At 40.1% G+C, this 13674-nt stretch overlaps 1 protein-coding gene and 2 pseudogenes across 1 annotated transcript; 1 reads left to right on the top strand and 2 right to left on the bottom strand.

Moving 5' to 3' along the window:
- Positions 1–77: 77 nt before the first annotated feature.
- LOC148722216 (uncharacterized) lies at positions 78–3564 on the bottom strand (annotated as a pseudogene).
- Positions 3565–7097: 3533 nt separating this feature from the next.
- Positions 7098–11083, bottom strand: LOC111326023 (putative glutathione-specific gamma-glutamylcyclotransferase 2). Its single transcript, XM_088735211.1, has 3 exons — positions 10832–11083; positions 10455–10490; positions 7098–8194 (listed from the first exon to the last, which is right to left on the bottom strand). Exons 1-3 carry the CDS (start codon positions 10982–10984, stop codon positions 7808–7810), a joined length of 576 nt encoding a protein of 191 aa, XP_088591337.1. The 5' UTR covers positions 10985–11083; the 3' UTR covers positions 7098–7807.
- A 2307-nt stretch (positions 11084–13390) lies between these two features.
- The window catches only part of LOC148722215 (uncharacterized), a 922-nt pseudogene continuing 638 nt past the window's right edge, over positions 13391–13674 (top strand).

Below are 13674 nucleotides of genomic sequence, written 5' to 3'. Positions count from 1 at the left end.
TCCAGCTTGGTCTATGTTCACAACATAATAGGGTGTCCAACCATGTGGCAAATCTGTAAAAAAATGGCCACAATTAGTTTCAATTTTTTTTTTTTTTAATTTTCAATCTATACTAATGTACAATGTAATGTACTATGTAAACTGACAAACTTGACTTTGAAATGAAGAATAATTAAAAGCACTCTGTCTCTTGCTGAATTATCAGTTTGATGTAGTTTTGGTTAACTGTTGAGTGTCCATAATATGAAGCATGGCTGTCTTGCTCCATTCATTATCATTACTTTATAACATAAATAAACATAGAATGCATCGTCTGATTGGTAAATTCAGTTTCCGAGCAGATCATGCTTTATCAGGATATAGAGCCTACATTTGATTGGTGACAACTTAATTATAGTGATATCATAAAAGCAATAAAACACATTTTCTCGGCTCTGTAATGTGATAACGCCACTTGGGATGTTGAGGGAACACTAAGAAATCACTGGTCTTTAGCTCTTGATTTATAACCTTTCCACATGTTCTCCCACCATCCTGCATGGCTTTATCACATTAGAGAACCTGGAAAAATGTGTTCTATTGCTAAAATTGGGCAAAAAGAAATAAAAGGATTTGCAAAATCCCTGGTGACCACAACGTCAACATGGGAGGAGTCTAAATTTGGTAAATAAAATACCCTGTTAATTCACAGCGGAAGTAAAAGCTAACTTGGACTTACTTTTCACTACAAACAATCCAAATGGCTATTATGTTACATCTTTAATAATCATGTAATTTGGTGTACTTCCCCAAAACTATCATGCTAACCATATCATTACAGTAACTGTTAAGACTTGTTCTGTAATAAAATACATACATCAAAAATTGAATGGACAGAAATTATCAAACTCAGTTTGTTTAGTTCATCTTTAACCAATGAAGTCTGTAATTGTACATTCCTTTTTACAGTTAAAAAGTGGCCTAGATGACAGTAATTTGTTACTCTGGCTTGTCTTTAGGAATGCTTGACTGCAAGCTGTTGTTATTTTGTCAAAAGATTGATGGATTTCAGAAAATGAAAAATGGGCTAAATATGTAATAAATAGATAGACACAAAATAAATATTCAGCCACAATATATAGAACTGCACTGATGAGGCCTGGAAGGCCAAAACTGCACTGACTGCAGTTAGATATAGCTCTTTGGCATTACAAAGCTTTGCTTTCATGTCCAAATTAAGCATATAAATACTCAGTGTCAAATAATATTACACTGTAATAAACTTAAACCTTTGTCACAGGCTATGCATGCTAAGCTGGAAGCTACTGTTTCAACTGAGTGTTCCAAACTTAATTTGGCTTACAATTTTTAATTACAATGTACTTTTGAATTTTAATTAACATGTTACCCATTGATCCTTTTGACCCAAGTGACGCCAATCCTTGGTTAAAATGGCTGACCCAACTTTAATAATCACTACCTCAACTACAGTTACCCAATATACCCACAACCTCGACATGCATGCAACTTAGCTCTTTAGGTTTACACTCTGGGACCCCTCGTCATGCATCTTACATAACATATTACACCTAATGATGATTCCTATTATTTAAACCCTAGTTCATTAACACTATAACAAATATCACCCCTGAATCCCACATCAAGCTTGTGAGAATATAAAGGAAATAATCAGTAACTATAGATGCTCTTTGTTGTTAAAAAAATTCTCCATGTCAGCACCTTGGGAAATGCACGGAGAACAGCATGGAGGTGTAAATATATAGAACTTTTGTTGTGCAGTATTGCTGTGTATTTTATGAGTTGTGCTGTATTTTGACATGCCTGTAGGGTGAGTCAAAATACATGAACAAGTAAAAATACTCAGCAAGACTACACAACAAAACGTCTTATGAGATATTTATTACCCATCATGCTAAATTCAATTTGTTATTTCAGTGTGGGTGAATTTCGTGGATATTTATTTACAGGGAGTGTGACAGAATTGTCCGCCATTTTATTTCCCTAACTTCAATATGTTCCCCCCCAAAAAAAGAAAAACTAATACAAAATGATAAAAAAAAAAAAAAAAGAAAGAAACTTCTAAAAAAAAAAAAAAACCCTAGTGGCTAGTCCCTAATGTCTTAAAAACTCAACAAAATAACACATGGCTAAGATGAAGTCTTCAACTCATGACTTTCAAAGATCTTGCAATCTTGAGTGAACTGCTGACTACAGACTTCTGCATTCTACCTAACACTGCTGTACTCCTTTCTGATCCAACAAGCTCCCTGATGCTCTTCTTGAGGTCTTTCGAGTACCCTCCCAGGACATTGATGATTATGTTGTACTGAATGATATTAAAACCCGGGTACTGTCTCTTGAGCTCTAGACAAAGCAGGGTGTACTTCATGATCTTCTCCTCGTCTTTGTGGTCCCGATTGTCTACTCATGGGCAGCTCATCTCCAGTAGTGTAACCGTCTTGTCCGCCTTGTCCACTATCCAACCATCTATCCTGTTGGCCTGACTTCCCTCTGGTCTGCAAAGACTGGAACATCCCAGTATGCCGTCACCTTCTCTCCCTTATAGATGGGTTTGGGTTGGGTGGGTGAATACCATGGAGGTACCGTGTTATCAAGTCCATGATCCCTCAATAGCTCGAAAAAGAAGATCTTAAATGCCGCGTTGTGCCTAGTAAGGTAAGCGCACTACACCCTGCGAGCAAATGTGCCACACTCTCCTGTCCCTTCCCGCATAGTCTACACCTCAAATCCGAGTCACCGCTCATCTTAGTTTTTCTGGTGCTATAGACCTTTGTCGGGAGGAGCTGTTGGTATAACTCCTCAAGTGCTGCTATTGTGTATGTGGGAGCAGTTCTCCATTCACACAATAGTGAGAAACAGCTCCTGTCGAGCTGATCGTCTTGCCACCAATTGGCCACTAACTTGCCTTGCCATCTCTGTTCTTCGATCCCCTGGCGACCCTTAGTGTACAAGGCTCTCTTGGCGAACACTTCAATCTTCTTCTTGTCAACCAGTTCCCCTTCCTCTGTCTGGCCAACTGGCTCTGGGTGCTCTAGTTCGAGCTCAATCCCAAGCTCCCTTGCAAAACCACTCGCGTCCTTCAGCATAGAACGTCGCCCCTTATCGACAGCCCTCTCTTCAAACTCTCGTAACAGCTTTAACGTTGGGTCTGTATTTGCACACAGTTTAACCATGGCCTTGATCTTAATTAACTTATACTCAGATTCTACCGACTTGAGTTCCTCTTCTGCCTGAACTCCTAGGGATGTAAAGCTGGTCTGTGGATGCCAAGGGATGTCTCGCACCATTCTCTACCATAATTTTTGGTGTCTCCCGGTCAATTCTTTGAAGGTCGGCGATTGGCCACACTTGGGTCCACATGAAATAGCTCATGACAGGGAGCGCAAACTGGTTGGTTGCTAAGACCTTGTAGTAGTCAGATAGGGGACTTGACCATACTACTGAGAGCTGCTTCAGATACTCTTTCTCCGCTTGCTCCAAAACCAGGCGGTCTTGTTGTTTAACGTTCTCCAATACTCCCAGAAACTTGTACTGTGTGTACAATTATTATTATTATTATTATTATAATTATTATTATTACTATTATTATCATCATCATAGCAGAAAATTCAACTGAATGCTACATTCTAATCAAGCAACATAGGGCAAAAACTGTAACCTGTGAGCCATGGAGTAAAAAATAGATGTACATTAACTAATCCTAAAAAGCTTTCACGTTGTGTCTACCGTCCTCCTTCTAACAGGAACTCAAACTGCCACCTTGAAAGTCCGGGCAATATTCAGTGTGCCCGAGAGCACTGCCCTCTGCATCTTTCGCAGTACGTCTGTGCTTCTGCCTCCTACCAGCTCGCACATCATGACATCCAGCTCCCATGACCACCACGCGAGGGCATCCATTATGATGTTATATTGCTTCACCTTGTAGCCTGGGAACTGCTGCCTTAGTTCCCAGCAAAGGGGTCCATACTTAGTTGTCTTCTCTTCATCCTTTCCTGTCCGATTGTTAACCCACGGGCAGCTCATTTCAAGCATCACAACTTTTTTTACTTTTTTTTAAATTACAATTTAATGGCAATGATGACAGTAACTCAATCTAAATGTACAAACAAACAAAGCCATAAGGATAATCTGTAAAAGAGTGGAGCACTCCATGCAAGACCGATCCCCGTGTAGCTAATCTAAATAAGTCAAATCTACAATTTACAATGCGTGCATCCGCCCTACTGCATCTGATCTCTTGTTGATCAGTGTATATAGGGACAAGGGACATCCCAATAAACTTTAACATTCTCTGACTCATACACAGGCTTGGGCTTGTCGGGTGAGTACCAGGGTGGTATCTGGTCTATAACTCCCTTATCATACAACAGTTCGTAAAACAGTAACTTCAGTGCTGTGTTGTGTCTAGAGAGATACTTGCGTGGACCAGCGCACTACATCCGGACAAGATATGAGCCACGCTCTTTGGAGTCTTGCCACATAAGACTGCACCTCGCTCCGCCTTCCCCACTTGTGTGGGTCTTCTGACTCATGTATACTCGCGTTGGCAAGAGCTGCTTGTAGAGCTCAACGAGTCCAGCAATTGTGTGTGATGGGCAGTTCTTCCACTCTGTGAGCCACCAGAAGCACCCATCGGCACTCAAACTCTCATCCTCTAGCATGGTAGTCACTAGACGCCTTGCCATTGTTAGTTTCTGATCTCATCCTCTAACTTCTCAATTTGGCACCTCTGACCTCCTTCTTAATCCCTGGCATGTGTTCCAAATCCAACTCCAGCCCCAACTCCTCCACCAGCGCACTTAGCCACTTTTTTAAAAATGGACCTACGGCCCATCCTTGCTGCTTGCTCTTCAAACTCCTGTACCATTCCCAGTGCACGGTCATCATTACCATGGAGTCTGACTGCACCCTTGATTTTTGTGGCTTTGTAGTCTATTTCAACTGAACGTAATCCCACCCTCCTTTACTTCTTGGCATATACAACAATGCATTCAAAATACATGGGTGTCTACCCCCACTCTCTACAACAATCTTGCACGCTTCCCTATCGATCTGCTTAAGTTCCATCACCGGCCACTGCGGTGTCCACATAAGATATCCAAGAACAGGCAATGCAAACTGATTTGATGCCACCACCCGATTATAATCGGACAGGGGACTTGTCCAAATAACTGACAATCGTCTGAGATACTCTTTTGCTGCACACTCCAGGACCAACTTATCCTCCTGCCTAATATTCTCAAGTACTCCAAGGAACTTGTACCACTCACCATCATTAAGACATGGTATTCTAGTCGACTCCGCAACTCTCCCCCCTGAGACAGCAGTCACTTGTACCCCCCTTTTCACATGGGCCACCGCACACTTCTTTAGGTTCCACTGAAGCCCCACATCCTCCATAGATGACTTAATTAACCATCTTCATAACCCGTTCAAGCTTACTCTCCAATGCAGCAAAGATCTTGAGGTCATCAATATACAAGAGTCCCGTAACCTTGCTGTTAATAGGTTTGGACATCCAGTATCCTTCAGCAGCTCTGATCTTCCATGCGACTGGGTTCAAGCATACGGTGAACAGCCTCGGGCACAATGCATCCCCCTGTCGTAACCCTCTGTTGAACTTAATCCTTTCAGAGGTCTGTCTCCCTTCCCTTGTGATCGCCACTACCTTTGTGTTCCAGCTCTTACATAGTTTGGCAATGACTTTACACAACTATGTGGGAAACCTGTGCAACGTCATCAACCCATTCATCCAACTATGATCTACAGAATTGTACGCCTTTTTAACATCAATCCAGGCCACGCTCAAATTCCGCCTCCTCCTATGACAATCCAACGCAACCATTTCATCGATCAATAGGTTGTCTGTTGTTCCACTGCACCCTGCACATGCCCTTCTCTGCACACCCTCCATTAGATCGTTCTCCTCCAGATGCTGGTTTGTTGTAACAAGCAGACACAAAATGAACCACTTACAAAGCATGTTTAGACAAGTGATGGGGCCGTTGGTTGTCGCTGGAAACCCTTTGGGTTTTGGGCTTAACATTGTTTTCCCTTCACAAAACCATGCTGGATGCTCTTCTTCATGCTCGGAGATCACACGGAATGATGAAATAACACCCTCATGCAGCACATGGGCACGTTTCCACCAAAAGTTGGCGATATGATCCAGTCCAGGTGTGCTCTAGTTCTTCTTGCGCACTAAAACATTTACAGCCTCACTTGTAACTAGGTCCCAGGCCTCCTCCACTAAAGGAGGGACGCGATCGTGAATAATAGCTCTCAAGTCATGTAGCCATTCTGTGCTTCTGTTTCCAGTTCCCTTCCCATAATTCCTTCCAAAAGCTACTTGCTTCTTTGATATTAACGAACACCTTTTCTATTTGCTCATCCCGTTTCCCAGGGTCTACATATATTGGACGCTCACTCTCTTTGTCGTTAGCCATAACTCTTCTCATGCCCGCCTATACCCGGCTAGTATCATCTTTAAATTGTTGATTAATCAACCTTGCTTCCTCTAGCTTGTTGCCTTGCACAAAGCCTTTCTTCAGTTTTCGTAAAGAGGATTTCTTCTTCTCAGTATACCCGACAAGTGATGCTATCGATAACGTGTGGCATTCCTTCTGCAAAATATCCTGGAATAATAATAATGTGGCGGCAAGTAGTGTGGACGTGTTTTAGAGTGTTCTCATAAAAATCCGTTCCCATTGAAAGCAAGCCAAGTTTAGAGCGCCATTATTATTATTTAGACAGGTGAAAACGAGCGATATAATATCATGACGTTTCGGCGACTTCATGACGCCATTATCAAGGGTACAAATGAAAGTAAAATTAACAAATGCATTATCATTATTATTATTATTATTATTATTAATTGTTATTATTATTATTGTTATTATTGTATGAACATACAGTTTTCCAGACGCTTTGACAAAAAAAACATTATAGTTTTCCAGACGCTTTGACAAAAAAAAAGGAGTAGATGTGAGCCGAAAGTGAGTTATTTTGGATCATTTTTTACGCTGTTGATATTTTGTAATGTAGAGGATTTTATGGAAATTATTGCTAAATAAAGATTGTTCTTATTCTACACTTTATTGAGCATCCCTGAAAAGGGCTTTTCAGCATCAATATTAAAAATAGTAAAAACTAAATAAATAACTTAATAACTATATACTTTCATATTACTTGTATATTACTTAATTACTATATGCAAACAACAATTAACATCAAAAATCGTTCATGTTACAAATCAGTTCGTTATTATAATTGTAATTAATTATTTTTATTGTAAATATTGTAATTAATTATTATTGTAAATACTGTAAATAACAATAATTATCAATATTATTTGCACTCTACTAAGCAGTCAGTTGGATAATAAAATATAGCAGAGCATGTAAAGGGTTAACAAACTTGTTAAAGTTCTTGAATACCTTAAACTGTCACTAAGTATAGTTCTTTGATTCCAGTTGGGAATGACACTGGAAGTCTCAGTTTTCCTTTCTATTTTAAACACATTAACATACCAAGCAACAAGAGGGTAAAATAATGTTCATTTGACTCTATGTAAGAATGAAATACTTAATACGCATTTAGGGAACATTCTTTTCAAAACTTACGTAAGTTTTCAATCATTACATGTGGCTCAAAAGAATCTGGAATTTCACATGAGTGGGTTTCTAATGTTCAAATATAAACTTCATGATAAATCTTTTGGGATTAAGGTCAATTTTGGAATGTATGAGCCAGGCTTGCAAAAATTTAGGTGACTGTGAAGAATTTATTAAGATAAAGGGCAACTAGAGGCAGTATTGGATAAACCCTTCCTCACTAAGACTTCTAGTTGAAATATATGATCATCCTTTACATCTGAACAAATATCTCGAAGGCCTTGAGCTAAGTTGAGTAGGTAGTCATAGTTTGTTCCACTAGGGCCCTTGGAATGCAAAATTTGGTTTGCAATCTCTGTTAATGGTGCAGGTCCAAGATAAAATTCATTCTGAGGTGTTGCAATGTAAAGCTTTGTTTCAAAAGGATCATGGCAAGTATCTTGAGGATGGAATGTTACCCATGTTGCCTTGTAGCCATTCTTCTCTCGGAAGTCAAGGTAGTCAATCACACTGGGTATATCCTTTGCTGCAATTTCATAGGCAATTCCCCAAACTTTTTCCTGTCAGTCATTGAGTCAAAATACGTAAATAAATAAATTTTTTTTTTGGATTTCTCATAGTGGAAGCCGCGGGTTTCGCCCATAATGAGTTTCACCCATAAAGCGTTTCACCCAGACATATCCTCGTTCTGCCCAGACCTATACTTGTTTCATTGAAAGAACTAGGTATATAGGGTAAGAATCTCTGATCCAACTAGAATTATTTCTGGGGAATAAAAGCTAACCAGACCAAGCTTTCTATCCACTGAAACAAACTCAAACATATTTGATTGTTGGAGTTGACAGCACCCCTAAGTGAGGAAAAGTTAACAAATTGTAATCAGGACCGTGCATCTATTCCTAAGCAACACAGTGTAATTATGCATTGTTGCTATTCATATTTAAATTACATTTGAATTCACTTTGGAAGCAATGGAAACAATAAATTGTGCCAACTTCGCACCTTTCCAAGTAAACTTCAGTTTTCTTTTAAAGTGAAAGGATGAAATTTTTGCAAGACATAAATTTTCTTTTAATAAAAACTTTCATACCGTGTGCTTTGCCAGAGTCAGAAAATTTAATGCTTTCAACAGTGTTCAATTTGCTTCAACACAAAACAAACGCGACCTTCTCGAGAGAGTAAGTGCTGCTGATAGAACTAAAATCATAGTCATAATTTTTCGTTAAAGATTTTTAAACAGCTCTTTTGTATTTCATGCTTGAATTACCTCTCCAATCCCCGCTTGATTCTCAGTGAAAGAGACAACTTGTTTGCTTTAACATTTTTATGGTCTCAGGAAAAGTCACATTTTACAAGGCATTTCACAATGTTCGTTCTGAGCATATGAATGTTTAGGTTACCGTTTTTCGATTTAAGGGCCATTTAAACGGTTTCAACATTTGCTTCAACATGCATTCAAAACTTAGTTGAAACAAATGTTCGGTGCCTTTAAACAGGTAGTCCCAATATTGTTGAAAACGTAAAAATGTTGAAAGCTTGTTGAAAGTGTGTTGAATCAAGTTTAAATCGGTTTAACCTTTCATTCAACATCGATTAAACTTTTCCATTGTAAGGCCTTTGAAAGGCTTCCAAACAACTTCGTTTTTGCGTCCAACATTTGCCCAACATGCTTTCAACTTTTTTTGAATGCATGTTGGTCAAATGTTGAAACCATTCAAATGGGCCTTTACAGGTTAGGCCTACTTCTAGCCAAAACGATTTTCTATGTTCCACTTGCATTTGTTTTCAAATTCCATTGACAAGTGAAAGGGTGAGATATTTTTGCAAGACGGTAATTTCTTTTTAGTTAGAACTTTTATACCACACGCTTTGCTGGAGTTAGAAAAATGAACATTTTCAATAGCATTCAATTTGCTTCAACACAAAACAAACGCAACCTTCTTGAGAGAGTAAGTGCTGCCGATAAAAAACAGCTCTCTTGTATTTCGTGCTTGAACTACCTCTCCGATCCCCCCTTGATTCTCAGTGAAAGAGGCAACTTGTTTGCTTCAACATTTTTATGGTGTCAGGAAAAGTCACATTATTCACGACATTTCACAACGTTTGTTCTGGGCATATGCATGTTTAGGTTAACTTTTTTTGAGTTACACTGTAGGCCTACTTCTGGGCGAAACCATTTCCTTGTTCCACGCGCAATTGTTTTAAAATTCTGTTGACAAGTGAAAGGGTGAGATATTTTTGCAGGACTGTAATTTCTTTGTAGGTAGAACTTTCATACCACATGCTCTGTCAGAATCAGAAAACTTAAGCCAATCCACCCACGTGCACTCATGCATTAGTCCTGACCAGATTTGTGAATAAAGGGTGAAAGTTTCTAAAGAAACTGTGGTGCTGCATCGGCGGGGTAACAAGGCAATTTGACTATATCAACTAAGTTGAAATAGTAAATTGGCCACCATAATGAGTTACAAAACTGACGTTTCAAGCGTTACGGTGGCCAATTTACAATTTCAACTTAGTTAATGTAACCAAATTACCCGACTAGATTTAATCACTTCTACTTCTGGGCGAAACCATTCTCGTTCTGGGCGAAACGATGTGGGCAAAACTCGTTATGGGTGAGACTTGGTATAACCCTCATAGTTTGCTTCTTAGTTCAGAGGTTGGTTTCCTCAAAAACACTTTAACAGTAGGTTTCATAGTTGATTACTCTGGCTGTTTATTCCTCTCGTTTGTTTGTTCGTTTGTTCGTCCCTTGCTATACATGCCAAGAGTTATCTTATCAATTGTGACAGTCTCAACAAACAACAACAAACTTACCTCGGCATTTTCCAGAAGTGTAACGACTCTTCCAGGCTGAAAAAAGAAGAAAAGAAAAAAAAACGAGAGAGATGAGTAAATTTTTCTCTCGCTTGCGGAGTATTATGTGTAGTATGTACCTGTGAGCACTAACGGAAAGGGATGAATAGCTTTGAAATATTTTTGCTGTCTCATGCTCTCCCAGATATTATAAACTGTTTGGGGCATGGTAAGTACAGTCTAAGGTGATGCGATTTAGAGTAATGGAGGCGTAAAATAGACTCGATTGATTCCGAGGAAAGAAAAGTGCACTTATATGAACGTTCTCCATCGTGAAGGTTGAGTTTGTATCGGACAACGTTCAGGTTTGCTTGACTGCTGGGAATTATATTCCGTACCTTCTCTGGAACACCTCTGTGATCACTGCTTCCCTGGTAGAATCTTCGCTCGTATCCTTTGATGAATCCAGTAAGTTTCCTCAAAAATGGAAAGTTTACCTTCCATATCAAAGAACCATAACCAAATATCCACAAATTTTGCTCGTCTGACATAATTACCCCGTCCAGTCCGGATAAAATAAATAAAACAAGTGACTGCCAAACGACATTTTATCACATCGTCAACATTTCAAAATTTCACCGCTGTCAAAAGGGATCGAGGGCTCTGACACTTGGAGGGACTGGGCGAGGCTGCCTAATGTCACTAGATCTGCCCGTGCCTTGGCAGTTCAAATTCGCTGGTGGATATTGACCCCCTCTCACACTAACTCGACTCGGACTCCTTGTCAAAACTTGTGTTTTAGGTTACTCCCCATCACGATGAAGTCCATCACTCCATCCTCTCTGACACTGGCTCGTTTCGATTAGAATAAAAATGTATGTAGGAAAATAGTAGGCAACGAACTGATTTGGAGCTTTTGACGAAAACATAGAAGGTTTGAACTTCAGCGACTATCTAAACAATTCGTTTTGATTAATATTCAAGGTAACTGTTGATGAGCTCAACGAAGTCCAACGTGGAATGCAACCAATCGAACAAATTTGCCTCGCCTGAATCAACTAGAAATAAAAATTAAAAACAACAGAACATTTACCTCGGGATTCTTCACGATTGTAACTACTCTTCCAGGCTGAAAAAAGAAAAAGATACGGGGAAATTAAAAAAATCTTTCTCTCATTTGTGGAATATTGCGTGTAGTATACTTGCTTGGGCAGCTTGTGGAAAAGTGGACAACATCTTGAGAAGCCGCAAGGCAAGTATGAAGATCAACAGGAAGATACACGATGAGTACATTCTATCAGTAATGACTTACGGGTGCGACACATGGGCATTGAACAACGCTATGGCAGACGAAAGCTTGCGGTCGCACAGCGAAAGATGGAACGTATAATGCTGAGCATTACCCTTCGAGACCGAAAGCGAAACACCTGGATTCGACAAGAAATTGGAGTAAGCGACATCATCAACGCTACTGGGATGGCAAAGCACAGATGGGCTGGTCACATAGCTAGGCCTTTCCCGAGTGCGCTGAGCACCTTTTGAGAACTTTTTTCAGTTTGGAGCACTATCTTGCATTTTGAGCACCCTCAAGCACTTTTTCGCACTTTGGGCAATTTTAATTTGAGCAATATTTCACATTTGGAACAAATTTCGAGCAACATATGTCTTCTAAAACATTTTATAGCAAAAACTGTGTGTCGCTCGCAACGAGAATCGTGTTCCAGGTCATAAATTGAAATAACTAATGATGTACTTGTCAAGAATAAAAGACCGTTGTCACGGAAAGGCACGTGGACTTTTATATCCTTACTGAGTGTGAGAACAGAAGTTTCAGATTGGCTGCTGCATCATGCGTGTGTCATTTCAAATTTGTAAATCATCTGATGTCTAGACTTTACACTAGTACTGCTGAATTTATTTACGATTCATAACCGGCTTTAGTTTTTTATGAACACAAATGGAAGCACTAAATCAGTCGGAAAACAATAGCATTGAAGACGAAGAGGTGATTGATCCAATTACAATAACAGTAAATGCTGGAGTTAGCATCCCTAAGTGCTCCAGAAAGTGCTTCGATAGCACGAAAGCGAAAAGTTCCGATCAACAAAGGGAAGAACAAGCCAAGAGGAAGCGCCAAAACCAATAATGTGAGTACATGGGGTCGTCTCAAAGACTACCCAAACTAACACTTTGCCATGGTAAAAGGAAAGCTTAGATGTAACACCTGCAGCGAAGTTCTAAGTGATGAGAAAGGTTCTATTGAAAGACACACGAAATCAAAGAAACATGAGAAGGGCCGGGCTGATACGGAGAGAAATAAATCAGAACAGCAGTCTATCAAAGAATGCCTGCAGAAGAGGGCTAAACGGGAAGATGCATGTGGATCAACGTTCACCGCATCGGTATGAGCTTGTCGAGTCTGCTCTGTCGGGAGGAGTTGCGCTATCGAAAGTGGATGCTATGCGTCCCTTTCTTGAGAAATATGGGCAAAGGCTAACCAGTAGTGCCACCTTAGTGAGCTTATACCTGCTGTACTAGATAAAGAGAAGGAGACTTTAAAAGAGGAGCTAAAGGTTGCAAAGGAGGCTTCTGTCATTTTTGACAGGACGGCCAGGTTGGATGAGGCGTTGGCAATCGTAGTGCGCTACATACAGCAAGATTTGAAGCCGACTCAGCGACTTATACGTCTGGAGGTGCTCGCAAAGGCACTTATTAAGGGAGAGCAGTTGGCTCAAAGGCTGATGTTATTTTTGGCTGTGGACTATATATAGCTTTGGTCCGGGGGCAATCATTGGAGGGATGCGAGATGGTGCATCAGTGAATGCAACTGCCTTGAGACAACTGAAGTTCTTTTATGCAGACCTTTTTGACGTTGTATGCTTTTCTCACACTTTGGACAATATTGGCTCTCATTTTGAATTTCAAGTCTTGGATTCGTTTATCATGTCCGCTTTTGGATGAGTTTCTTTTCCCACAGTTACAATGCCAGGCTTGCTTGGAGAGAGAGAAAACTGGGCAGTCAATTCGTACCTTCAGTGACACACGGTGATGGAGTAAATTAAATGAGAGGTGGTTAGTAAGCAAGTGTTGGACTTGTTTGGGGATGTCGAGCCTTTCCTTCGCGAGAACTAGGAGATTTGTCCAGCAAATCGTGGGCATCTCCTGGAAACATTTGGTAATCCCCAAAGCTGTCAAGACCTACGCTTGGAGTTGGCTGCTGTTATCGATGCCGGAGTGCATT

The sequence above is a fragment of the Stylophora pistillata genome, chromosome 10, assembly GCF_964205215.1.
Source record: "Stylophora pistillata chromosome 10, jaStyPist1.2, whole genome shotgun sequence".
NCBI classification, from domain to species: Eukaryota; Metazoa; Cnidaria; class Anthozoa; order Scleractinia; family Pocilloporidae; genus Stylophora; species Stylophora pistillata.
The sequence above is the reverse complement of the archived record's forward strand: the minus strand, read 5'-3'. Positions and strand labels throughout refer to the sequence as shown.